Source organism: Xiphias gladius, chromosome 16 (assembly GCF_016859285.1).
Source record: "Xiphias gladius isolate SHS-SW01 ecotype Sanya breed wild chromosome 16, ASM1685928v1, whole genome shotgun sequence".
Lineage (NCBI taxonomy): Eukaryota > Metazoa > Chordata > Actinopteri > Istiophoriformes > Xiphiidae > Xiphias > Xiphias gladius.
The window spans coordinates 11,942,546-11,969,484 of record NC_053415.1 but is presented as its reverse complement, the minus strand read 5'-3'; the positions used below and the strand labels follow the sequence as shown (position 1 = coordinate 11,969,484).

Sequence of the window (26,939 nt, the reverse complement as noted above, 5' to 3'; positions counted from 1 at the left end):
TAGATACTTACAGACTAGACTTGACACAGGTCTTGTAGTAAGAGTCTGCTTGCTCAGGCTTACCCAAGGGTAGTCTTCCCCATATCTTTCAACTTTGTTTCTACCTTATGTGTCTATCAAATCCCCCCTCTCTTTCTCTCGTTCTTCCTGTCTTCAAATATCTCCATTTTTTCCTTTTCTCCAAGTGTCATCTTAAATTCCTATTTTCTTTGTCTTCATTTCTTCCCTTAACCTCCGCCTTGGTTTTCCCTTCTCTTACTGTATGTGCTGCACACCATTTGCAACACAGTGCCTTCCTCAGTGAACTCCTCTTTTTCCCCTGATCTCGCTATCTTGATTTCAACCTTCCTCTCTTTCTTTCACCCACCCTGCTACCCTCTTCTAATTCCTCCTCTCTCCACAGGATGAGCCAAGCTCTGGCATGGACCCTCGCACTAAGCGTCACCTGTGGAAAATCATCTCTGAAGAAGTGAAAGGAAAATGTGCTGTGGTCCTCACATCTCACAGGTTAGAAGAATATCACACACAAACACAAGTGTATCTTGAAACATTTAAAATGACTAAATTCCAGTATTACACAAATTGCTTGGAACTGGGCTATACTTGGGTAAAAAGTAAGGTTACATTCAGTATTCTAGCACATTATATTTTTGGCTTTTTCCACAGTATGTGTCACATATTTATGTGTGACAGCAGGCATCGCTAATTATTGTATGCTCAAAGGGTCCTAGTATGACCTTTTATCTTTCTCTCTTTGCCTCTTTTTCTCAGCATGGAGGAATGTGAAGCACTGTGCAGCCGTCTTGCCATCATGGTGAAAGGTCAGTTCCGATGCCTGGGCTCCCTGCAGCACATTAAGAACAGGTTAGTGACCTCTGCTCATCCTCCAATCCGGCCATTACTGCTCTCCTCACTCTGCCTCCATAGCTTCCTACTCTTTCCCCTATGGTCCTTTGTGCAACAGAATGTTTAATTTTACTTGTAAGAACAGTGCCCCCCCACAAACACATATCGTGCCTCCCACATTCCGCCTCACCTCAACCCCTCAGACATGTGATAACTCTGTGTTCGTAAAATCTCCTTTGTGCAGATTCGGCAGCGGGTTCACTGTGAAGATGTACTTGGCCAAGGCCTCCTGTGATGCAGAGGCAATCAGTGGCTTCATGCAGCGCAGATTCCCCAGCACTTATCTCAAGGTGAGCGTTGTCAGGTATCTGAAGTAGCCAAGAAGACTTGGTTGAGAAGAGAGAAAACACTAAGTACACTTTGCAGTGGAATTTGTTGTGTATGAGTATGTGTGACTCTTTCTTGCTCAAGAGTCTAGGGGACATTAACTCGTGGCATTTTAAAGCAATATTCTTCTAAAATAAGCTTTTGGTTAACATTATTTCTTTCTCACTTACAATGGGTAGGACTAATTTGTGTAAGACATCAACAGACTGAGTTGTATTGTCAAATCCCACTAGTGTGCTCTCACATGAGTGGGCTGCTCTGCCTAGCTTTATAGCAGCATTAATCGATTTTTGGGCCAAAAAAGCTGGAAACACAACACTGGCATATTATTATCTTATAAAGTTGTTAAGGTGTATAGAAAGTTGTACAGAAAGTCCGATATTCACTCTTCCTTTGGCTCTGTTGTTGTTTCCTTCAACTCCCAAGGAAAAATATCTGGCTATTTAGCTGCTAAATGCTCCACCATGTTTACAAACTAGTCGCTAATCAGTTGTTTGGCATTGGGGTATGTACCATGGGTTTATCAGAGGGTTCTTCTTGCTGAAAACAGCTGTATGCATATATATATTGTGTATATAGTATTTCATGGTTTATAGAATATTTAACCCTTCTACTTCTTTCCCAACACAAAGGACCAGCACTCTACTATGGTGGAGTACCACGTGCCAGTTGCTCCAGGAGGGGTGGCTGACATCTTCGACCAGCTGGAGGCAAACAAGAATGCTCTGCAGATCAAACACTTCTCTGTGAGCCAGACCACACTGGATGAGGTGAGAAAAAGAGACAGGACACAAACAGTGAGAGAAGCAGAAGGAGAACTAATGTTAGCTTATGTGCGTGGGGGGGGGGGTAACAAGGGACAGAAAAAAGGGACAGGAGATGAGAGAAGAAGACAGAGGGTGGGAGGGGGAGCAGGAACAGAAGAAAACTGAGTGGGAGTGAAAGACTGAGGAGAGAAAGTTTAAAAGAGGCAGAGGGAAACTGACAGAGGGTATGCCTGAGGGAAAATAAATGGAATATGAGTTAGGGAGAGAATCCGTGAGCTTTTATATACAGCCAGTGCTGATATTCTTCAACCACTCTGCCTTTCTGGGGCTCTGGGATTGGAATATACCATAGGCAGAAGAAAGAGAGGGGGGGTCACGGAAGAAAACTGTCCAGCAGATTAATTGAAATTTTTAATGCACTCAGAGAGGGATAATGGTCATTGATACTGGCATGGCTCTTACACTGTGACTGTACTTCGACAGGTTTTCATCAACTTTGCCATGGGAAACATTGGCATGGAAACCACACCACTTCACAGTGAAGACGAGTGTGATGACCTGGGCTTCATTAAGGCAGTACAAACATAAAGCTGACTGCCATCTCTTCTATGTCTTCTACGAAAGGAAGCACAGTATCTGTTTATAGTATATCTGCCCTTAATATATATATTTGTCTGTGTGTGAAAAATAAGAGTTTAAACCATTTATGTTTTTTAAAATCCTGATTACTTTTTGAAAGTTTCTTGACTAATGATATGAAGGGTAACTTATATTTGTATTACCAGATTAAACTCTCAATGAAAAACGGAAGAGCACATGCACAGAAGGAAAGAGTTGATAAATTGAGGTCTTATGTTTATTTACTTTTTTCCTGTCTTACAGGTCACATGACAGCACTTGTATGTTTACCTTTAATTCTCAAGATATTATTATTATTTATGAAGGATAAAATTAAGCATGTAGGCTCATAATATCTCTCTGTGGTTGGGACACTGTTCACTATATATTATACCATAGCAAATCAAATCATCAATCATTATGTAATTTCTGTTAAGAATCATTTTCATCATCTTATAAAACTCACATACACTAAATATGTAATGTGTATCACAAAGTAAATCTTTTAATCTGAGAGACATGTAATCGTGCCCACTGGATGAAATTTGACCAAAAAAAAAAATATTCACACACAGAACATCCTCAATATGCACTTTTCCACTACTCATTAACACCTCCTCTAAGGGCATATCTAACTTTTAGAATGAATAAACTGAATATTTAATGCAGTCTTTCCTCCTTATGGAACAGTTCCAAATGGTCTTGAATGTATCAAGCCTATTTTTATAATTCTAATAAAGCTATTTTTCAAATGCAGCTGCTGTTCATTTGCCTATTGTATGTGCTTTTCTTATGTCTGAGCACAAGGATATTTGCTGTTGCTACTGTGACAGACGCAAACCACTAACACTCCAGCTGATTTTAGTCTCCTTACTCATTGTTTAAGTGTAGGACATGGATATAGCCATGGGTTAAGCTAAAACAAATTGTGAAAAAAACAAATACATAAACACACAAACACGTTCCTTTAGGAAGTACTTTTGAAAAGTATTGCCACTGCACAATGGCTAGACAGATGACTCAAACCTTTTTAATATTTCTTGGATAGGACTTGGATATTCAGGTAGAGTGGAAGCTACATATGGCATTAAAATGATAGATCAAGCTCATTTGTCTGCAAACAAATACATCTTCAATTGTTTACAGTGGCATTTGGTTAATGCATTAAACCAACGATGACACATCAGTTGGTTTTGCTATTATCAACGTGGAAATAAACGGAGCGTATCAGACATCAGGGAACAAGTTTGTTTCTGGGACTGAAATGTACTGAAATGTATCTTTAGAATACCTACTTTGGACCGATTAGTTTTTCTACATAAAACACACTAGTGATTACAAAAGTGTCAGATGTTAAACTGAAAACATGTAAGTACAAGAACTAGAGCTTAAGAATTTGAAGATATACTAAATAAATAAAGGCTATCAATTGTTATCTTCTGCTGTTGAAATGTGTATTCGTGTTCAGTTCCAATAAAAATGCGCGCCATGTTCAATGTCATTGTATGATTGAGCATGTTACAACGTTTTAACACAAAACTGAAACACCTACTATCACACTTGGGCGAGAGCCGGAACTTACGTTATCACCGTGGTTATGGTAACCGTGACTTCCTTCCATTTGGCGGGAGATGCAAGTAGCAAGGAAGCAGGATGGGCTTGTTTTGCAATCTTGATTCGTAAACAAAGTTATAAAAGAACAGCTAGGAAACTAAATTTCTCCTAAGAATGGATAGCGATATCCCCGTGCGGACAAAGGCCTGGGAGAACACCAAAGAGGCGGTTGCGAACTTTCGACGGCTGCTGCTTTGCTCAAAATGGTAAGTTAATGTTCTAGTTACCGTAGCTAGTAGTGAGACTATGTAACGAAGGAGCCTCCTTTGTTGTGTAACCCTAAAGCTAACGATAAAATAAACTTTACAGCTACTTCCATTCACATTTTAGTCAAACTACGCTGGGGTTTATTTTTGAAACGCTACAGGAAGATGCCTAAAGTCTGCACAGTTAGCTCAGTAACGTTAAAGTTGTCAGCAATAAACAACAATTGATTTCAACAACGCCTGTTTAAGCCGGATTACAGTGGTAGAAATGAGTGGTTATAACAGGCTAATTCTTTAGGAGTTGAGTGTTAGCTTGCTAAGCGTTTGAACAACTGACATATTACATGTCATTGACGTGAAAACGTAAGCATTTTTGCAGAAAAGCAAAGACACTGAAAAAAAACTAGACGTCTAAATAAAGCGTCTTTGCTGCCACTTGATCGCTATCGTTAACTTTCCAAGTGAAAGCTAACCTCTTGTCGCTGTCTGTTGGGTTTTGCTCACATTTAGCTCAAACCAAGTGTAGTAGCACTTTGCTGACAAACCCATTCGTACACACTGTCCGTTTGCCATGGTGGGATGACATTTTCTAAAACCGTGGTGCAGCAATCCCCGGGAAAACGGCACAGGCTAAAAGTGAATGACGGTGCAGTATGATAAAAGACACAACACAGTATGGTAAAAACGATAATAATCGGTTTGGGAACAACAAAAATACACAACACGTGACATGACACAGCTGACTTAGTTCAGGTGAGTGTTTTGGATGTAGCAAGATGTTGAGGTACCTGACCGCCCGGAGGAAGAAGCTGTTACACAGTCAGGATGCTTGGGTGCTCCAGTACATCCAGCCACATGGCAGGGGGTTTAAGAGTCTGTAAGAAGTGGAGGAGGGGGTCCTTCACATTGCTGGAGGCTTCAGATGCAGAGGTTATGGTAAATGTACTCTTAAGCAGGGTCTGAGATCCCACCGATGCTCTCTGCTGTCTCCACCGTCTGATGCAATTACCAAGTCAGACTGTAATGCAGCTGCTCGGGATGCCCTCTATAGCAGGATGGGTCGAGAGGTTCAACCTCCTCACTCTCACTCTCTTCGGTCTCTGCAGAGACTGCAGATGCTACGGGGCTCTTTGTTTTGGGACGTGGCATCAACGTTTCAGAAGAAGTCTTCTCCCAGTAATGTGTGCTCATAGGAAATTTGTCACTGCATGTCCTCCCAAGTACTATTCAGTCGACTGATCCCCTGATCCTTAATGTAGCACCATCATCATGTAAGATTTTCGTTTTGTGCAATACTTTGGTTTTATGACTACATACTGCTGCTGTATCCCATCAGCCTCAGCTATACGTGTTTAGTGCTAATTAGCAAATATTAGCTTGCTGCTGACTTTTAGTCTTGTTATATGCCACTGAAAAATGGCAAGTCATCTGTGTTCCACTGTCAGATACCTATTCTTACCTTAGCACACACTTGTGGTCCAAACAGTAGACCGAGTGCACCGTCTCCTGGGGGGGGGCACATATACTCAGTGTTATGGAGGTGAACTTGCCTATTTTGAAGCTACCGACCACTTTGAAATGTTTTGTTCTTTTTTTTTTTTTTTCCAGCTCGAATTTAATGAAGGAACCTGTGTGTCTAGGAAATTGTGAGCATATGCTGTGCAGGTAATGTAACCTCAGATAAACATATTTTACTCAGACATGCTCATCAACAATCATGTGGACACAGGTGTAACTAATAATTTAAATGATGGCTCCATTTCATTCAGGTGTGCTACTGCCAGCGTTCTGGTGTTGTGAATGCTGGTTCACTGGCAAACTTAGATTAAATGGAGCCATAATTCATTTTCTTGTATTTCAAACCTGCAGTATGTTTTTCCTGCTATGGCCAATACAGATTAATATTCTGTTCAACCAATCAACTATCGTCATCAGTTATAATAAGCAATCATTACTTGTTTTAGAACTTATTTTTGGGTTTATTATGAGTAACAACTTTAACAGCACAATTATACCAGGTATTTCATACATATGAGGGACATAGAAATTAAATCAATTTTATGGCAGAATTTGTTTAAATGATTACTAGTGAGCACATTTCTTTAATTTCTTCTCGTGTGGATGAAATACTCCATATCCATCCATATGTTTGCAGCACATAGTTTACAGTGTTGAAAGTGTCTATAAAACTCAAATTGATTAATGTCTCCTTAGGTATAAACCATAGCCTCAATTTAAAGCCTTTTCTTCACGACTGAATGGTCTTAGAAAGTAATTAAATAAGATAATGGTATTTCCTTTTACTTAACTGTGAAGCAGACCCCTAATCCAAGAAATGTTTATTGCTCAGGTCCTGTGCTGGTCCCCGCGCAGGAGATGGCTGCGTGGTGTGTCACAGTCCTGCATGGGTGAAGGACATCCAAATCAACAGGCAGCTGAGCAGCATCATACAGCTCTTCTCCAGTGTGGAGTCCCTGCTCAATCCCATAGAAGGTAGATGGTAGCTGTATCTTCTCAAAGCCATGTGTCTCATTCATTATCTTTCCCCCCACACTCATCTGCCGACACCTCCTCCTATCAATTTTTTACTGAAACTTTTAACATTTTCTTCCACCAATCTAATCTCTGAATGACAGTAATAGTGGGTTGTTCCTGTGGTTTATTTTCTTTATTGCCCATCCAGCATCCTGGTAATGACAGTAATTATGCAATGCAATTAACCGTGGTAGTGTTTAGTTTGCAAGTAGCTCTCAGCTTTGACAGAGAACTACAGGGCAGCTTTCCAAGCCCTGTTGTTAAAATGTGAACCTACAGGTTGGTGTGGTGTCTAAATTTACACAGTAATAAGTTAGGGTTAGCAAGTTGATTGGGTATTTCTCTACATCTGTCAAATGTGGGCTGGCAATGCATAATTCAAAGTTTGGTGTTATTCTTTTTTTCATCTGAACAGGTAGTGGAAGGGTATTACAGATACAAAGAGTCTTTTTGACAGCAATTAAAAATTGTAGTAGTTGTGGGAGGGGAACTTTTGTTTTGTTAAAACATGTATGTTTTCATTGATTCATTGTAGACTCCTCTGGTGCTGGGATTCAGACACAACCTGAGAGCCCTGTCTTTAAACACAAGAAAAACTTCAAGATCTGGTTCAGCCCCCGCAGCCGCAAGGTACGCTGCACGGTAGATAAGCCTTCAGAAGTCACTGTACCGGACAGCAGGTCTTCTGGAGAAACAGCTGCAGCCCAGACAGACACCATTACTGCTCAACGCCAGGACCTTTCAGTTTTCAATTTCACCTCATCCTCCCAAGACTCTGGCTCTTCTTCTTCCCAAAGATGCAACTATGAAAACAGAAATAGGAAGAAGAGGTCAACTAAGAAAAATGCTGCCAGCAGGAAGGCGTTGGTGCAGGGAGCAACGAGGATCACAGGAAAGCAGATCAAGCAGAAGCTGAAGAAGAAGAGGCTGGAGGCCATAAATCAGCAATGGGGGATCACCGAGGAGGTAAATGCCTTAAAGGAAACGGAGCAGCCCTGTGCTGAAGGGGCAAGGAGGTCCAGTAAAAGGGTTTCCTTCCTAAGCCCTACTGTCAACCCTGAAGAGTGTCAGCCTGAAGTGACACAGGGGAGTACTAATCAATTCAGCCCTGGCAGGAACACAATGAGGGAGAGTCTCTCAGGAAGCAGCACCGCTAAAATGAATTACCAAGCCTCAGCTGGTCAAAGCATATCGGACAGTGTCATCCAGCAAAACTGGGTGTCTGCAAATGACCTCGACCCAACTGTCGATCCTGAAAAACAGGACAACGTTTCTCCCCCAAAGCATTCCTCAAAAAGGACCAGAGTGGTGGAAAAAGTCAGCACCTTGGAGACCACACCAAAAAGGCCCAGGGCTTCCCCAGGCCGGAGGGGAAAAGCGCTGGGTCAGATGTCGCCAGTCGTCCTTAACCCTCCATTTTTGACTAGCCCCAGGTGTGAAAAGAGCACCATAAAGTCCAGAGAAGAGCAAAGAGGCAGCCCTTCAGTGCTAGCCTCCGTCGGTAGACAATCTCCCTGTACTCATGGTTCACCTGGTGGACGGCCCAGCTCAGGGAGCCCTGCAGTTTTGAAGAGGAACCACAAGGGAGAGACCCTGCTGCATCTAGCTGCTATAAAAGTAGAGTTTTTTTGAATAATTTAACTTATTTACTTTACTCCATTTTCTGCTGCATCCTGCAAGTGCATGAGCTGCAGTATTTTTGCACTACGTCCTCAATGAAAAGGGTACTTAAATGATGAAAAATATTAATTAGTTGAATAAAAATTAAATACAATAAAATTATGCTGTCCTTAAAAATTATTATTCCTGCTATGTGTTCAGTTAGTTAACAAATGGAAGAATAATTTCTAAGGATATATCAGCAGTTAAAATGATGAGAGTGCAAGGCGCAAACCCAGCCTTTCATGTTCCTTATTTTTATTTAGTTTCTTTCAAATTGCCTCTAATACAAATTAACTGGTTTAAATATCGTCTCCTTCTGTGCCCCCCCCCCCTCCGCGTTGAACATGTTTGTCTTCAGATGATCAGACAGCCGTGTTCCATTCTGTTGAGACTAAACCATTTTACAGTAATCCTTGTAAACATAGCCATAATCCCCCTCTGGATCCCAGAAAGGGTAATCAATGGCCTACTGTGGAATGTGATTGATAAACACTGGGGCTTTGGTACACTGGGATCAGCTGCTGTGTTTGCAGGGGTGCGTTAACAGGTCTGCGATTCTGACCTCAGGTTTGTCTTTCTCTCTGGGTCCAGGGAGATGTAGAGGCTGTCAAGGAACTGCTGGACCAGGGGGCTGACCCTAACCTGAAGGATAATGCTGGGTGGACACCTCTGGTAAGACTAATATAACATGTGACACATCTCAAAGCTTTATTTATTGCGTGGAGAAACTCTTTGTGACAAAATGTTTCATCAACAAAACAACAATTATTTAATTTAAATAGTTTTTTTACAGTTGTTTTTTTTATTTTTTTTCTGTTCCATTGATGGAAGATTTGTTGTTTCTTGTCTGTATCATAAGTTATTGTCATGTTTTTTTTTTTTTCTCTTTTCCCACAATTACTTAATGGTTAAGGGCCTTCATGTTCAATGTAGCTTTTATTCTCTGGCTAACTCTCGCAACATTTACGTTTTGCCATTTACTGTTTGTATCTTCTCTGATAAACCAACATGCACAGCCGTGTGTGTTATGTTGCTGTTAGGAGTATGCATGCAAGTTTAGTTTTCTGGTCTGATGAGCTCTCGCTCTTCCATTTTCTGCAAACTAACACCTGCTTCTGCTATGTTAGTATTGGTTGATGCTTTTATTTGTGCATTAGGCCTGTCTTCAGCTGTAACCAAAAAAATGTTTAAATCGGTCTGTTGAATCATTGAAAAATAAACAAAAGAAAATTAAACAATCTGTTCAAATCATTCTGAAATATAGCCACAAAGACTCTGTTTTGACTTTATATTAGCTGGTAAAGTATGTCATACCAGAAATTAAGGCTTCTAATCCCGAGTGAGTCAATTACTACAAGTACTGCCTTTTTTTAATGCATACTGGCTAACCCCAAAATACGTAGCCTTTGCTCTTTTAATAGTTAAGCCTTTCCTTCACATGACACAGTCATTTTTTTTTTCTTTAAGAGTGTTTGCCACTATCTTATTGCAACACTTCACGTGGCTACTTGCTGTCAAGATGCTCCACTCAAACATGCTGATTCATGTTGTGTTTTTTACACAGTCATTTGGAGGGAGTAACTCTACACAGCTCTTGACCTCTTTAAAGCCTCTCCTAAAATGGTATAATCTGGAAAAAAGATGAATATTACAGTGATTGAAAATAGATGTGAGTTTAGAATCAATACTAAGAATAAAGTTTTTTTTTTTTTTGAGCATGGGAGAAAAACCAGATCAAGGCAGAGCAGGATTTCTTCTGAGGGTTGTTGCTTTTTGTTCCAGCACGAAGCGTGTAACCTGGGTCACAAGGCAGTTGTGGAGGTGTTGGTCTCAAAGGGAGCCCTATTAAACACACCTGGCTATGAAAACGACTCTCCTCTCCATGATGCTGTGAGGAATGGACATCCAGCCATTGTCAAACTGCTGCTGCAGCTTGGGGCCTCACGGAATGTACTGTAAGTTGCTTTAGGTTTTTTTTTTTTTTCATGCTTGCAGTGTATTGGTTCTGCAGGTGAAATGCTACACTACAGCTTTTTTTTTTCTTCTTCTTCTTCATCGTAATTGTATACTGAGTTTTGCTTTAATTAAGGGTTGCCACATGTCAAATGAGTCACAAAGTGACCCACCACAAGACCAGGTCGGACCTGTACATTTAATGTGGGTGACTGTATGAAGAAAGTCTGGCAAAGGACAAGCGATTAACCGCAGAGATGGTGTGTTTTGCTTGGCATTGGTCTTTTGTGAAAATCGTGTGGGGAAAAAAGTGCTGACCAGAAGGTCTGACCTGAAAACAAGATTTTGTAATAATTATGGTCAAAAAAGAAACAAAGCTTTTAACCTGGTACTGAAAAACAATTCTCTTCCTTGCGACCATGTAAGGTACAGCAGTCTCCAGACAAATGAAAACATAAGACATTATCTTAATAAGTATGCTAGCATGTTTCTCCTATATATTGAAATTGTGACTATTTATAAGGATTTGTGTCTTTTTATTTAAATCAAATTTAACAGTGTATGAATTATAGGATGATCAGATGTGTTTACCTTGATATTTTTGGCCACAGTTATCATAGCATGAAAATTTGATTCTGACACATTCATAGTGTGCACTACACTGGTCAACAGCCAAACAAAAAAACAGTATATGTAAAGGAGGTGGAGAAAATACCTTACAAATGCCTTTCAACTGAGTCAGACAACTAAAGTGGAAATCACAACAGAAACTGAACATTTTAGGTAAGTTTATTGCATGGTCACTGTATTTCATTTCATTACATCATAGAGGTGCTTCTATGGCTCTGGACAGGTGCTTATGTTCCACTTCTTCAATAAATCATTGAATGACTGTTTACCAGTTATTGTACCAGGCATTCAGCCCTTTATAATAAAGAACAGGGCATGCGTTAGTGCATTACATAGGTGCATAGATGTAAGAAAATCAACTGATGCTGATTAGTTGTTGGTCAATCAGTTGATGCTGTATCAGCTTTTCTGGTCTGTGGAGGTAAGGTAGATGTGTAGCGTGATGTCCATAATGAGGGAGAGAATGCTAGTTAATCAGTGTGATCAATAGAGAAGTTGATAGGGGTCAGTGTGTTGGTCAGTCAGTACTATATTTATTATCATTTGTACTTAATGAAGGACAAATGATTGCAAAAAAGTTGCAAATGGTAATTTCCATCCCCTCTCTTAATTTCATTTTATTTGCCTTTTTGCTTTGATGGGTCCTGATTGCGGAGTCTTACATTTTCTCCCCTTTACCTTTTTATTACTTGTCTGCAAAGACAAAAAAAGAGGCAGTGATTGGGAGTCTGTAAGGACTCTGCAAGATGAACACAACCCTTGCCCCAGTCCTCCCCCTTACCGCACACACACACAGCTTTAGGCAAAGCAATCCCCATGATTGGTACACAATTTGGAAGATGGAAATACAGGTTTTGCAGATTTTCATTGTTCCTCTGTGTTTGTTTTTGTGTGCACTCCGGATTTGAATGATTGGACTTCTTTTTTCATTGTTTTTGCACTCTCATCTAAATCAGTAACTGTGAGTCCAGCTATCCAGCTCAAGTTTTTGACTTGCTGAGCAGTGTCAGAAATAGTGAAAGAAGTCTTAAAAGGGGCAAATTCTTAAGTGAATACCAATATGTTTTACACTGTCGACCATTCTCTGTTATCTCAAAAACAACAGGTTTAAGCATTTTCTGAGAAGCTACACAGCATACACAGCCGGGCTCCTGACTATAAGTCTCAGCATAAATATCTACCAGTGCAGCATACTTGGACAAACAAGATGAGTAAGCAAGCAAGTTGGTAACATATTTTATGTTCAAGAAACTTAAAAGGGCAATGATGATATTTTGTATATTTTATACCTTGAAAATTATACTTAATTGCCAACCATTTTTGTACTCATACCATAGGCTTTTAGATGTCACTATTTATATTCATGTCAGTGCAGTATGAAAATGAATTTGGGTTTACGAGAGGTGGGAAACAAGACACTCAATACAATTGAATTGGCTGTTGCCTCACTCCTAATGATCACCCTAGCCTAAAGCACTGAATCCATACAGATGGTATTTATCATCACACTGAATCCATCAAACTGGATTATGGCAATAGCACTGGATTGTTGTCTATAGAGTCATACTACAAACAAGGAATGATAGTCGCCAAATAGTTAGGAGTTGGTTATTACATCCAACACTGAATACAGTATCGTATTTAATAATACATACAGTGTTCGTAATGAACACTAACAAATGCACAGATCGAACATTTTGATCCAAACCCTTACATGAGATATTTAGTTTAACTGCATTAATTTATTTTACCTTCAGTAAGGCACCCTGTGGAGTTTTTGACCACTGTTGGCGCTAGAGAGCAATTGTTTCCATGAATGGGTCCCAACTCCCCGTTTAGTTTGCTATCATGCACGTGCATTAGGGCACACATGCACGCTTAAAGGTACGACCTTGCGTGGGACACATGACACACCTCTGCCAATTGTTGATATCGCAATGATATACAGTTGGTGGTAACATACTAAAAAAGGCAGCCATGTCCCAACACAGGCAGTGAAGAAGACGTGAGATAGTCAACATGGATTTAAACAAAGTAGGTTTCAATGTGCTAACATAGGTGGTTTTGGAAATGTTTTGAGGAAAGGAACTATGGTTTTAGACCTCATTGGTACACACAGTGTGTTTCAGCAAGTAATACTGAATTTTGTTATTTACCAGAAAACTCCAAGGGGCACCTTTAAGGTGATATGGATATGACAATACCGTGACCTTCCAGTGAGTGGGTGTCATTGTCTCTTTCAGTCTTCAAAATATACTCCATGATGTCTACTGTCATTGTTAAAAGTTTCATCCTCTTGTCAAAACAAAGTGCACAGCTCTGATGATTTTTGGCTCCTATTCACTGGACTATTCTTTTTGTTCAGTCAAGACTTTTGAAAAATTGTTGTTGGGTTGAATAAGGCTTTTTTATTTTATTTTTTAGGAGCATCAGATAAAGTCATTATTTGCATATTTTTGCAGTTTGGCGTCTTTGAATTGACCTCGCAAAATGTTAGCATATAGTTCTCTATGAGGACAACAGAGATCTAAATACATAAAGATTAAGTTAAAAAATGGCATTTAATTTTACAGAACAGTTACAATAGGAGTTCTTTAAGGTATGTATCAGTTAAAATTTGGGCAGAATAAAGGGCTATTATTATTATTATCACCAGTATTGTAGGTGTAGTTTTGTTAGGTTGTTTATTGGTTAAAAAAAAAAAAAGGGATGTGTAGAAAGGCTATGGATAGTGTTGCATGCAACACTTCTCTGTATTTGTGTAGAGCTTGAAATTAATATTTGAGTCTCCTCCCCCCCAGTTGGAATAAGAGTCATGGTTGAAGTGGGTATCCACTTGAACCACCACCGCCATCCTCCCGCTTGTGTACTTAAGCAGATGCTTGTGAGAGTGTTTGTGACTTTACCTCCTGCACAATTTTCCACGCGTTATTATTTTTCTTGAGATATTCTTCTCACGTGCAGCTCCATACACCAGCCTGTGTGTGTGCATATGTATAAGTGTCAGGGACATTTTATGTTTGTTTGTATTTGTGTGGGTGTATGGGGCTGGGGGTATGAATCCAAATGAAATATTTTATGGACCAGTGGACCTATTAATTGTCCCCCAGGTGTTATCTTTGCTGACGCCTAACCTTTTAGAGACAACCTGCTGGGCTTGGTTCTTCTCTCCGTCTCATCTCCTCCTCCTGTGCTTTTCTATATTCTTTTCTCATCCCCCTCTTTCCTCAAGGTGACCATAGTCTTGTTTCTTGCAGCTCTGTCAAACTTAAAGATACATACTTTGAAGAGGTTTCTTCAGTGTCCCTATTGTGACTAGGAGATGGTCACAGTTTTGTCTCTGTGAGTCTGTATGTGTAATGCTGCTTTTGAGATGATGATAAGCCTTCATTACACATACCATGTTCTAAGGCGGTGTTGTGTATTACAGTTAAATTACTACACTGAATCTGTAAAGGGAAATATGGTCTTCTTACCAGATAAATGTATGTGACTGGGATTTGACTTTTTTTTTTTTTTTTTGCATACAGTGAGTGGTGTGTTGTTTATGGACGTGATGACCTATGAATAAAGTAGAGCGCAGATTTCAGTTCAACCTCATATCAAACAATTATACTCCAACAAGTGATTGAAACACATGGGTGCACAGTTTCACAGAGCAAGTGGGGTGTGACATCGCCAAATTGTTTTTATCTAAGCTCTGGAATGGCAAATATTGATTTTTAATGTCATGCTTGGCCAGTCATAAAAAAACAACCCAAATTTTTAGGGGACTGTGAGGAAATTATATGACAGAATGACTACCTTGTTGAAGACTTTGCCATGGATTTATAATGTATTAATATTAGCGCTGCTGTAGCGTTTGAAAGCTTTGTCAGATAGGCAGTTAGTCCGGACAGCAACAGTTTGGTTGCACAAATTAGTATGATTAACTAGTTAGAATTAGGATTAAAAGGTTTTAAGTCTCTTGCTAGTTGCCAAGAGACCAGAACAAGATTGTACAGTTTCAGAGGGAAGATTGCTCAAGTGTTGCCTGGCCAGAATAGTATACTTTAGAAGATTAATAATGGTGAGGAATGTTTTTCTTCAAAACATGATTTTCTCCAAAGAAAAAGAAGAGGATTGTAGTATGAGATCCTTTGCAGAGACCTTTTGTCTATTCCAGGGCCCCAAATTCCTTAAAATTTACAGTGTATAAAGGCTTTGCCGTCAGGACCCTAAGACTCTGTAGAGATAAAGGACAAAAGGTCGGCTCAGTCAGTAGTCGTCAGTAGTCTTTAAAATTTCCTGTGGCAATATGCTTTTACTGGAGCTACACAATAGCCAAATAAGTTGAACTTAGACTTTAAAAACAATTAAAAATCTTTGCCTATTTTTCCATCTGTTTTAACGATGAAACTTGGCTTATGTTAGCCTAAAGATATCTTATGTATTTCAGGAAAATGTGTCATATGAGTCATAAGCCCTACATGTAGAAGCTCTACTTTTCAGAATGTGTTTCAGATGAAATTGAGGCTTGTCTTAAATCTCAAAGTCTTGAAATCAAAAATAAGTGACACAGTAAGGGACCAGTAGTTTCAGTATTTGCACTCGTAAATTTGAAAAACCACTGGCCACTTGAAAAGGAAACCTGTCTTGGGACATCTCAGACCTGCCATGAATAATTACTGTGACATAAAAGATATGTACAGCTACACAACACAAAACCTTGTTGCACATTTTGACCTGCTTTAACTTGTGCTGATGTATTTTTTTTGGTGAAAAATTCTAGGTAAATACCTGCTGGTCTGCATTGCAGTAAATGTGTATGAGACACTGACACACTTTATCTTTTGAATGTTCTTCTTCACAGTAATCTGTATGGAAAGCGGCCTGCAGATTATGCAGCGAGTCTGGAAATGCTGGAGATTTTCCAGGAAGCCACAGAAGGAACCGAATATGCTAATACATCTTTTAGCCCCTCAGCCAGTCTCTCTGTGGTACGTCTACATGCCCCTTAGAGTTGTTAAGGCTAGAGTGCTGATATTCTTGCATTATAGCCCGAGACATTTCTAAACTATGTTCTTATCTCCTTTCTTAGGTGACTGACTGTGTGAGGAGGAATGAAAGGGTGGTTTTTCTGGCCAGCAAGCTGTCTCAGCCAGCACAGCTTCAACTGGCCAAACTGGGACAGCTACTGGGAGGGAGGATGGCTGACACCTTTTCTGGCTTAGGTAGTGTTTGTGTGATTCAGACACAACCTCCTCGGGGGGCTTACACTTCCTCAATGTTCCAAGCGAAGCCCCTTAGATTATGGTCACATAGGATTGCTTTTTAATGTTGTCATTTGTGACACATGGGCTCTCAGCAACACTGCAAATTAACAGCAGCTACAAGCCAATTACTGATACATTGGGACCATTGCTGGTACGGTTGTTCACTGCCAAACACTCTGATAGGTAATCAACCATCATTTGGATGCCCGGTTGAATTGAAAGATTTATTAGATGGGCAGATTTCAGGCTCAACCACCTGTTGGGTTCTGTAGTCATGGTAGTCTCTTGCCCTGATCATAATGTTTATTATGAAGATTATATACTGTAGAGGACGTCCACCACCTTAGAGATGGGATTTTTCTCTGAATGGTCCTTTACAGTACCTACAGAGCCAAGCTTTATAGGCTTTACGGTCTAACACAGACTCTTTTGTATTGTAAAAGCCAACAGTGGGTGATTGAGCATTATCACTCATGAAAGTTCAACAGTAACTAACAAGGGCTTTTAGAACTGTATTCATTATTGTGATACAGCAGCTCCTTCACTGTTGTATAGTAATGGCTAAGAGGTTACAAGAGAGCAAAACTAATCGAAGTCATTCCTCATAAAATGTTTGGAGAAGCTGAAAAACAAGTGTTTTTTACAACTCTCCTTCCTCTGACTGGAGCGGTGAAAGTTGGTGCTTTCAGAGAATGGTTTTTACATTTAGAATTCAGAGCTACAAATCCACTTTCAATGCACAATGTAAGAAGGTTTTACCCTTGAGATATAATTATGTTCATTTTGCACTTGTCAATTGCACTCACTTGTTGAATGAAGATGCAATAACCCTGTATTTAAATTTTAATAAACTTGTAATTATGCGTCTTTGTTTGAAGCAATTTATGAAATAAACTGTAGCTTGGCCTTGTGATGTGTTGCCATGAACTGTTACAGGTTTACAGAAAGCTAACCTGTTTACTCTGGTGAAGCAAGGGACATCAGAACATCATTAACACAATTAGAAATGCACTATATTTACAGGATAAATCAGGAATCAAAACCATAAATATTAGTTTTCTGAAGTTGGGTTAGGGCTGGTAAATCAATAAAATCAATCAATATCTACTCTACGTAGAACTTTTATCCTGTTACAAAAATACAGTATGCGACTTATGGAATAGAGACTTAAAGTTACAATGTGATCAAATCTTGTAGCATTCTAAGTATCTACCTTTCTGAATTTGCACCAATAACACACTGTGTAGCTGGACAATCTGACAGACACACAGGGACAGCAGCATGCAGCAGGTATTCGTGCATGTATAGCACAACTCATTTGTACCTTTTCAATTTGACTTTTGTGTGTGTGTGTCTGTCTTCTCCCTTCAGTGAGCCATGTCGTGGTGCCGGAAGGACACATGCCCACCACCTACTCCACCCTTCTGGGTCTTCTTGCTGGCTGCTGGGTTGTCAGATACAGCTGTAAGTATGTAAGCGAGCTGTCGGCTGGAGCAGTTCTCTGCAGATACTTTTTTTGGATGTCATGTCAGATAATGTTGCTGTTGGACCCTGGGTACCTTCATACTGCAGTGACACTAAAGCAGATTTTATCCAAAATATTCTGAATGTTTAATGCATTATCTCCTAGATTTTAGGGCTTCTAACAGAGATTAGAGTGTATCATGACAATGAACGGCAGTTATATAGGGATATTTATTGCACTCAGTTCCTTTCATTCCTGACAGTCTTTAATTCAGTGTAGATGGCTTTAACACACTCTCATGAAGCAAATTTGTGAATAAAAAAATTTTTAGACTCAATGACTTCATGAGTGTGGACAAAAAACTGTAACTATTTTATCCACACACTAGTTATCGCCAAGTAAATCCAATATTTTGGCCGAATATGCAAAAAATCTTCAACTACTTTACACACAGTCAGATTAGCTGTAATTTTCCATCTGTGGCAGCAGAAAGAGTTTTAAATATTTTAAAATGCTTTGGTTATTTAAAATAGTTTGATTATTATTAGTCAAAACAACACAAATGTTAACTATTGATTTATTTTCCGTAGTCTCTCCAGACAACGAACATGCCCAAATGAGGCTTGATTCCCACTGTTATTTATTGCCTTACAGGAACAGTTCAAAATTTTGAGAAATATGCTTATTTGCTTTCTTCCGGACCGCTAGGTGAGAACATGGATTATACCCTCATATCTGCCCGGCAAATATGATGCTACTGCCAGCAGGTGGTTGGCTTAGCTTAGCATAAAGACTGGAAACAAGTAAAGTTTTGTGCTGCTGTCAGGTGCTACTCATATGCTCCTACATTACAATTGAACATAGCAAATTTAAATTTCATCATAATTACTAACTACTAAAACAGAAGTAACTTTTTTGTTGACCATTTTCAAAACCAAGTGGTAGAGAGCTATTTTGTGCTGCAGTGGCAAAAGGAAGTAAAAATTTGAGGAATATTTTTTAATTGATTTACATGTTTTTTTTTTTTTAATGTTGAGGTTATTTTGTTTGTCTGCTATCTACAAGGTCACGTTTGTATTCAGTTTACTGAGTCATTCAAAGGTGCACTAGCCACAGAAGAGAGTATTCACAATCTGGCATAATTTAGTATTGGACAAATATGAAAAATCTAGGAGGTAAATACTGGACTCTTGGAACCACAGTACAGAACAAGAACAAATGGATTGTGCTGCACAAGCTTTTTGAAGTTATTTTATGGGTTTTGTTCTTCTCTGAATCCCAGAGAGCATTTTACCTACCACCTCTGTCTCAGAAAAGGCTACCATGGAGTTGTATTAGCTAATATGCAGTTTGTTACTTTGACATCCAAACTTTAGTAGAAACATGAGAACACTTTTATTAATTGAGTGTTTACCTGGCTTCAATGAGGGATATGGAAAACTGGTCTGTTTACTGCTGTTATATGATAAAGACCAAGTGAAGCTCCAGTGTTAATTCCTCTTCACTACCAAAGTAGTCTGAGACATATAATTTTGATCTATTGCTTCTTCTCCTCTGCAACCTTTAAGACTAAATCAAGTGCTGTGTTTGGAATAGAAACTTCTAAGTAAAATACTCTTTATTTTTTCTGCAATACATGGAATGTCTTGGGAAACATTAAAAGGACACTTTGCAAAAGGTAATTTTCAGGAAAGTTGTTTTTCCCCTGCTGGTGTGTGTGTGCACACACCTGCTTACATGTCTGACAGCCAAATGGAGTAGGTGGGTGAAGGGGAAGGAACCTGGGAATCAATGCGCCGCAAGGTTTCAATATCACTAGCGATGAAAGGATGGCTAACTCTCCCTTCCTGTTTGATTTATGCCAAGAAAACTTAGCAAAAATTTAGCTATTCTCAGCCAGTCACCCTGGCATGATGGAACCAAGTCAACAAGCACATATTCAGAGGAACTCAGCTTCAGGGGAAATAAAAAGAGACCTGCTGTCAGTGAGTTTTCTGGTACCTGTTGTGCTCTTGACAGGAGTATCCGTCAGTGGGATCTCTTCACTGTGTGTTAGTGTGTGTGTAGAGTACAATGCCATGCACGCTTGTCTCTATATGTCAGTAAGGCATTTCAACTATGAATGTGTGGTGAGGTATGTGGTTGTTTCACTGTATACGATTTTGTGTGTCGGGACCATATTCTGCCCCCCCCCCCTCCACGCAGGCTAAGCACTTGACACAGCTTGTCTCCCTTGTGACAATTACTGTGCCATCTGTCTCTGTCCTTGTGTATGTGTGTGAGCACACAAAAGCAGCTGAGTTCTCACTGTCACCTGCCTGTGAATGCCATTGCTGTCAGCTAGGCCAAGCCCTGACTTACCCCTTTATCAGTCTTAGGTTTCATTGTAAAACATTTACCTTGGAAAATCAGCTTCAGTGTTATATTTGAAACCCATCATGAAAATCATCTTGCCTAATGGGGCTTCATTCCAGCTAAAAGCCTCAACTAAGCTTTTATTTAAGATCAAGCTTTGATTAAAATCCTTCGGTCCATAATGCAGCATTTTGGGAAATGCACTCATTAACGGTTTCATTTCATTTGTTTGACTTGTACATAAATGGAAATGTAAAAAAGACAATTTGTGGTATCCTAGGAGTTATATGTTGGAACTACAGTATTACTTTGTAAACAATAGCTAGTCACAGTGATTTTCTGCAGTCTTGTTCTCACAGTGAGGTTGCCAGGTTCTGCACTATGTTTGTGCCTGCACAGAAAGCAAAACATGGACGTGCTCGCCAAATATACTGTATCTAGCAACCTGCACTATAGCTTGATGCTGCACTGAAGTTCTTGTTCTTCTATGGGTTAAAGAAACAAGACACGCTGTGTAAATAAGATGGCTTTAGAGGTGTTCGCAGTCATATTTTATTCACTTTGGAGTCAGGTAAACTGTTTCCCCCTCCTCCAGTCTTTATGCTAAGCTGGGCTAAACAGATCTTGACTGCAGCTACGCACTTAATGCACAGACATGAAGCGTGAGATTGATCTTTTCATCTCAGTCTTGGAAAAAAAGTAAAAAGCACATATCCCTAAATGTTGCATAGTTCCTTTGATGTAATTATTCTGCCACTTTTCCCTTTTTTCCTCTCATTATGTAATGGTTTATTTCCCTGCAGTTTGGTTCTTGTAACTGTTCCCACTGTTTACCCAGGGAGGCTGTGTGCACCCATTGGCTTCTTCCCAATACACAAGTTCTAGCTGTTTCTTTTCGGCTACCAGTGAGAAGCTTCGGGGACCTGTTCTGTTGGAACGCACCCAGCCCTTTCAGAGACCCCACTACTTTGGACTTAACCTGGGACTCAGCTGTGGCTGGTGTTTTGCTGCTGTGCATTCCTGAATACTTGTTTTCTTATTTCTCATGTACCTATGGTTTTCAGGATACTGACTATCAGGAAATAATGAGCTATTTTGGCAAGTGTCAGGGTTGGCCTTTAGAATTTCACATTGATCAAACCCTAGTCTTCAGTGGTTATCTTCACAGTTCCAGCTGGTCCCATGGTTAATCAGGGAAGTGGGTTCATCTGGCTATTCACTCATTCACTGACTCAGGAAGGACGAGGTTTTAGATGTTTTGTGCTGTCAGTCTATGTGAAGGCAATTAGCAAACATGTTAACGAGTCCTCAGCACTAAGCACCATCGTCCGGAGTGATTAACCCCAGTATCTCCCCTCTTCTCTGCCCAAGCCTCTGTCAGCATCCCCATAAATGAAAGCTGTAATTAAGGGGGATGAGGAATTTAATTGCACTCCACCCCATCTTCTGGAGGCTGTGTGTCTGTATGTATGTGTGTAATTTGCAGTTTCATGACAGGGGCTGTATTGTGAAAGGGTGTACACACACACACACACACACACACACACCCTAATCTGTTCATGTAACCATATCTTGCAGCTGGAGGCAACAGTGTAGAAAACTAAACTCCAACTGAAGATGTAATGAATTACAAGGTTGTGTGGGTGTGGTGAAGTGTAGATACCTTGCAGATGAGTGCTAAGCCTGTGGGACTGTTTGCATCTGGCACAGCTGGAAATGTTGTGAAAAGTCTCTGCACTGCAAGTCTCTATTCAGGCCAAGCCTTATGCTCAGATATATTTGACATCCTGTATATTTTTTTTTTACCAAACAAAATCTAGATTCAATATGTTTAGATGTTCAACTTTAAAAATTTGAGCTTGGATTTTTTTAATATACCCCCAACATATTATACCCAGTGATAGAACACTTACTGAGAACAGCAACACTGTGCATTGTTCAGAAGCATTTTTTATCTGTTACAGTGACAGGGTCATTAAAATATGTGATTTTATTTTATTTTTTTCCCTCTCCATATCTGCCTATACTTAAAAAAAAAGAACTTTTCTGTCTTTAGCGATGCCTTTCTAAAGGATTTAGAACAAGAGGTTCTTTTCCAACTCCAAAAATGTTGGGATGCTGGCTGTCACACAGTTCCAATTTGACTTTGTAAAACCTCCAGAGACAGAAAGAAAGAGATGATGCTCGAATTCTGCTTAAGCTCGAGATACTTAAAACAAGGGTTGCATCATTAACTCCATCATGCTGTGGGCATCTTTCTCTGTCAACAACTGCAGCTTTGCCAGTAGTTGAAATCTTCCAACTCGTTGTGATAAAACAGACACGAGCTTTGTCATTCTCCGTTGGCAATTGCCTTGTCACACTCTTTCAAGTCAACATAATTAGCTGAAGCTTTAATTTTTTTTCTATCTCTCTCTTTGATGCCAGGGGTGGAGGCATGTCTGCAGGCAGGCAAGTGGATGCCCGAAACTGAGTACGAGGCGGGAGAAGGCCCCCAGCGCAGTCGCATCAACAGATGTCACTTGGTAAATGAGACACAGACAAACAAATATGTGAAAAATTTGAGCATAGATTGTCTAGACCCTCTGTCCTTGGGAAAAATTTGTTTTGCCAAGCAGTGGCACATGGTTGTTTCTCAGCTGCACAAAGGCCATTACAAATATACGCTTGGATTCTTTTTTGTTATGAGACTGAATCACAGTGTAATTGGGCTTTTTTTTTTTTTTTTTATAAACTTCAACATAAAATTAAATCTCCTAAATTAAAATCAATCTTAATTAGGTTGAAATAAGTGTTTGAACGGGCTGTGCCACAAATATAAATACGCAGTCAACTGTTTTTAAATGGATGAAGAAAGACAAACAGAAAAGTATCAGTTAGGGAAGGCAGGATTTTTGACAATATATAAGACTATGTTTGGTGTTATTCAAACAATATACGTCAGCAGAAACACACCATCCCCACTTTGAAGCCTGGTGTTTGCAGGATCATGTTATGGGGATGATTCTCTGCAGCAGGCCCTGTAAGAGAGTAAAATGAATACAACAAAGTCCTGAAGGAAAACTTGCTGCAGTCTATAAGAGAACTGCAACTTGGGAGAGGATTTATTTTCCAGAAAGACAATAACTACACACAGGAATGGCTTCAAACCAGCAACATTAATGCCTTGCAGTGGCCAAGTCATAATCATAATCATGACTTCAGTCTAAACAAGAAACTGCGGCAGGCCTTGAAAATTGCTGCTGACTCACCAGTTACCACGAAACTTGACAAAGCTTTTTTCAAAGAATGGGGACACTGCATTGTCTATATGGCAGAGCTGATACACGCACACGCACACACACACACACACACACACACACACACACACACACACACACACACACACACACACACACACACACACACACACACACACACACACACTCTCAAGGCTGTGTTTACTGCTAAAGGTGCCACTACTAAATATTGACTTGGAGGGGTAAATGTTTATGCTTTCAGTAATTGTTTTTTAATACCTAGTGTACCTAGTTTAGATAAAATTAAAATGTTCTAGAAAAACAATAATAAAACCAATCTTTATCAGAAAAAAGTGAAATCAAACCAAAGTGTAGTCAAAGAACTTTCATACTGGAAACTTCTAAGAGAGCCAAGTGATACCCCCAGAACAGTTGAGTTCATGGATGCTGTGAATAGAACAGTCTCCGGTGGCCTAATTCACTGCTGCTTTAAACAGCAATGCTAAATGGTTCTGAGTTTGTCTGGAGAATGGCGCTGATAAAAATGTCTTCTGGCTCTGCAGTGAAGAAGTAAATACAAAGCGTCCACACAGACTCTTGGTAATATGAGAGCCTAGATTTAGTGGCAAAGACATTATTCTGCATTTAATTTCATCATACACAAAAGTGGAGACTTTAATCCTTCTGCCACTATTCTCACAAGGACTGAGGTTTTATCCTTGTGCTTGCACAGCGACTAACATGTTTTAAATGAAGGAAAGATAATAGACAATGGGTCTTTTCTCTTCTCAGCCATGCTTTTGATGCACAGGGAAGTCTTAGTTTAGACCAAGGTTGAAGATTTCAAATTTCCACTAATGCTCAAATTTCTTCTTTCTGATTATTTGTCTCCTTTAGCTCCCACCACTCTTTGACGGCTGTTTCTTCTTCCTGCTGGGCTCTTTTAAGGCGCCTAACAAAGACGAGCTCACCAAGCTGCTCCGGGAGGGAGGAGGTCAGCTCCTGAGCCGGCAGCCCAAGCCTGATAGCGATGTGACACAAACACTGAGCGCTGCTGCCTACCACGCCCTGCCAGGCTCCGACCAGGCCCTTTGCACCCAGTACATCATCTTTGACCCCCACGGCCCTCACAAGCCGACACTGGTCAGACGAGGCAAGGTATGGTCAGCTCCCTCTACCTGGATTATTGACTGTATTGCAGCCTTCCGGCTCCTTCCTGTCCCGGACCCTCAAACTTTTGTCTAAACTTTTTACATATTAAATGATAATTTTGTGCTGTCACTTATCATATACCATGGTCATAATGTTTGTTTTGTTTAGTTTTACCTTTTCTGACCACTAACAATTATGAAACCTGTGACAAGGCATCTCGGTTACAAACACTAAATCATTATAAGCGGTCACAAGCCAAAAAGGTTGGTATAAATCAAAAATATAACTAGCCAAAAGAAGCTATTTGGATTTAGAGACACATGTACAGCTTGATGCTGTTGATCCATGGTGGAGGTTTGTTCCCTTTATTGCTGCTTAAAGAACACCACCTATCAAGCATCTCGGAATCATCCTAATCAGATGCCCCAAACCACTTTTACTGGCTCCTTTTAATGTGAAGGAGCAGCACTCTACTCCAATCTTCTCACCCTGTCTCTAAGGGTGAGCCCAGTCGTCCTGCGAAGGAAACTCATGACCATAGCTGATAGTTAGAAATTAGATTGACTGGTTAATTGCTCCCTCTTCACCACTAAACTCCAGTGCAACAGCCACCTCACTGCATAGGCAGCAACAACCTGTCTGTCCGTTATTAACACAACACTCTTTACTATTGCACAAATTTTCGAGTTGATTCAGCATTTTGTATGTCTCATCTGGGTGTCACCCTCAAATTAATTTGTTTTCCGCTGCAATATCTAATGAGTGGTTTTAGAGTAGAATTGCATTCCATAATCTGCATGGGTTCACAAGGTAGAGACAATTATCTAATTATCTAATTGAAAAGGCCTGTTTGATACAGATGGAGGGAGTGTGTCCCTGAAAGATCGATGGGCATTCAATATAAAGTGTAGAATAGGAAAAACAAAGCAATTAATTGTTCCGTCACAGCTCTGGCACTTGCTCTGAAGAAAAAGCTAAACTTTTCTTTTGTGTCCATTAGGTGTGTATATGTATGTGTGTACATTCCCCACCACCAACACTGGTTTGCAGGTATGTGTGCTTTAAGAGGTCTTCTATTGGCTATCTCCCAAGATGGGATTCAATGGGATTAGTCAGGGATGCACCTAATTGCTATTGATTGCTATGTGCTGCATAAAATTGCTTCCCTTTTCTTGTCCACGCCGGGAGGTGGGAGAAGGCAATTAGCAGTGTGGATGAGATAGAAGCCCAAACTGACTTGTAATGAATAGATTGGGGGAATGAACCTGTGAGTAATGCCCTTGAACTCACTGAGCATTACAAAACCATTAAGCCCTGGCATCTTTTTATTTTCTCTTAGAGAGGTGTGAGCCAGGAAAATGCTGTACTTTCATTTATTCGGAAATGTTCTGCTTATAGTAAAGATTACCTGGAGTTGTGCTATGTCCCGGGTCAGCTGTAAAATTTCATATTGTGTATTATTTGTTGTTTCTTGCATGGTTTTATTGCATAGAGAATGTGGCTGAATTCAAGAAGATTTGCTCAGCAGCGTCGTCTAAATGTCAGTTGAATTTCACCTCACATGCTTCCCCCGTCATACATTCAGGTGCCAAGAAATGCTGTGCTTTTTACAGTAAAGAATTGCACATTTTTCAGTAGTTGCTAATTGTGTGTTTTCATGCCATCTTAAGTGATCTTGTGTCCAGAAACATCAACATAATCCTGAGTGAACAAAAATGATAAACATAAAAAAAGAAATCCACACTCACCTTTGCAGAATCACACTTCTTTTCAGGTCTATTTAACAAAATAGTTTTGGGCCTCGAATAATACACATTTCTTATTTATGTTTGTTTTTTGTTTTTTTTTTGTTTGTTTTTTACTCCACCTCAGACTTCAGAATACACATTATACGTTTGAAGATATTTACATATGAACAACATGAGGAGCACTAAGGGCTGTTTAACTTTTGAAATTTGAAGCCTCTGTTTCTTGTACGGTTTAAGGTGAACCTGTGCGAGCATGTATTCATATACAATCAAGGATGCTTTTGATTTTTAGTCATAAATTTCAGATTTGTCATCGAAATGATACTATAACACATTTGAGTGCTACATGAACAGACCCTTGGTGCCCCAAAAACTAATACAATTGATTGTATAATAACAGTGTTTTTCTCTTCCAATTCCAGATAGTACTCAGTGTTGTTTTTCAGGCACACTTTATGAAACAGTTTTGTTGCTGATTAAAACATAACGGAGAAAAAAAACAAAAAA

The 26,939-nt window shown here is 39.8% G+C and overlaps 2 protein-coding genes across 5 annotated transcripts in view; both read left to right on the top strand.

Annotated features, from left to right (window-relative positions):
• Positions 1 to 3,318, top strand: part of abca12 (ATP-binding cassette, sub-family A (ABC1), member 12) — a 62,759-nt gene extending 59,441 nt beyond the window's left edge. The window contains exons 68-72 of the mRNA XM_040148805.1: positions 404 to 507; positions 772 to 864; positions 1,091 to 1,196; positions 1,866 to 2,003; positions 2,484 to 3,318. Coding sequence (XP_040004739.1) covers positions 404 to 507; positions 772 to 864; positions 1,091 to 1,196; positions 1,866 to 2,003; positions 2,484 to 2,588 — 546 coding nt within the window. The 3' untranslated portion in view covers positions 2,589 to 3,318. The remainder of the gene's footprint in view (positions 1 to 403; positions 508 to 771; positions 865 to 1,090; positions 1,197 to 1,865; positions 2,004 to 2,483) is intronic.
• An 881-nt stretch (positions 3,319 to 4,199) lies between these two features.
• Positions 4,200 to 26,431, top strand: bard1 (BRCA1 associated RING domain 1). Of its 4 annotated transcripts, none has more exons than XM_040147822.1 (11): positions 4,200 to 4,438; positions 6,047 to 6,103; positions 6,789 to 6,931; positions 7,509 to 8,590; positions 9,227 to 9,307; positions 10,418 to 10,590; positions 16,071 to 16,197; positions 16,299 to 16,431; positions 17,845 to 17,937; positions 22,721 to 22,818; positions 24,481 to 26,431. In XM_040147822.1, the coding sequence occupies exons 1-11, from the start codon at positions 4,347 to 4,349 to the stop codon at positions 24,775 to 24,777; spliced, it is 2,376 nt and encodes a 791-aa protein (XP_040003756.1). In that variant the 5' UTR covers positions 4,200 to 4,346; the 3' UTR covers positions 24,778 to 26,431. The 4 variants fall into 4 exon arrangements, with proteins under 4 accessions (XP_040003756.1, XP_040003755.1, XP_040003757.1 ...); XM_040147821.1 differs by having other exon boundaries at positions 24,430 to 26,431; XM_040147823.1 differs by lacking the exon at positions 4,200 to 4,438 and adding an exon at positions 5,238 to 5,374 and having other exon boundaries at positions 24,430 to 26,431.
• The last annotated feature ends 508 nt before the right edge of the window (positions 26,432 to 26,939 follow it).

What these genes read in the sequence shown, in the direction of transcription:
- bard1 (XM_040147821.1), top strand. Translation starts at nt 4,347, where the DNA reads ATGGATAGCGATATCCCCGTGCGGACAAAGGCCTGGGAGAACACCAAA. An exon ending in GGGGCCTCACGGAATGTACT is followed by an intron (nt 10,591 to 16,070) that starts GTAAGTTGCTTT and finishes TCTTCTTCACAG; the next exon opens with TAATCTGTATGGAAAGCGGC. An exon ending in CTGGGTTGTCAGATACAGCT is followed by an intron (nt 17,938 to 22,720) that starts GTAAGTATGTAA and finishes CTTTGATGCCAG; the next exon opens with GGGTGGAGGCATGTCTGCAG.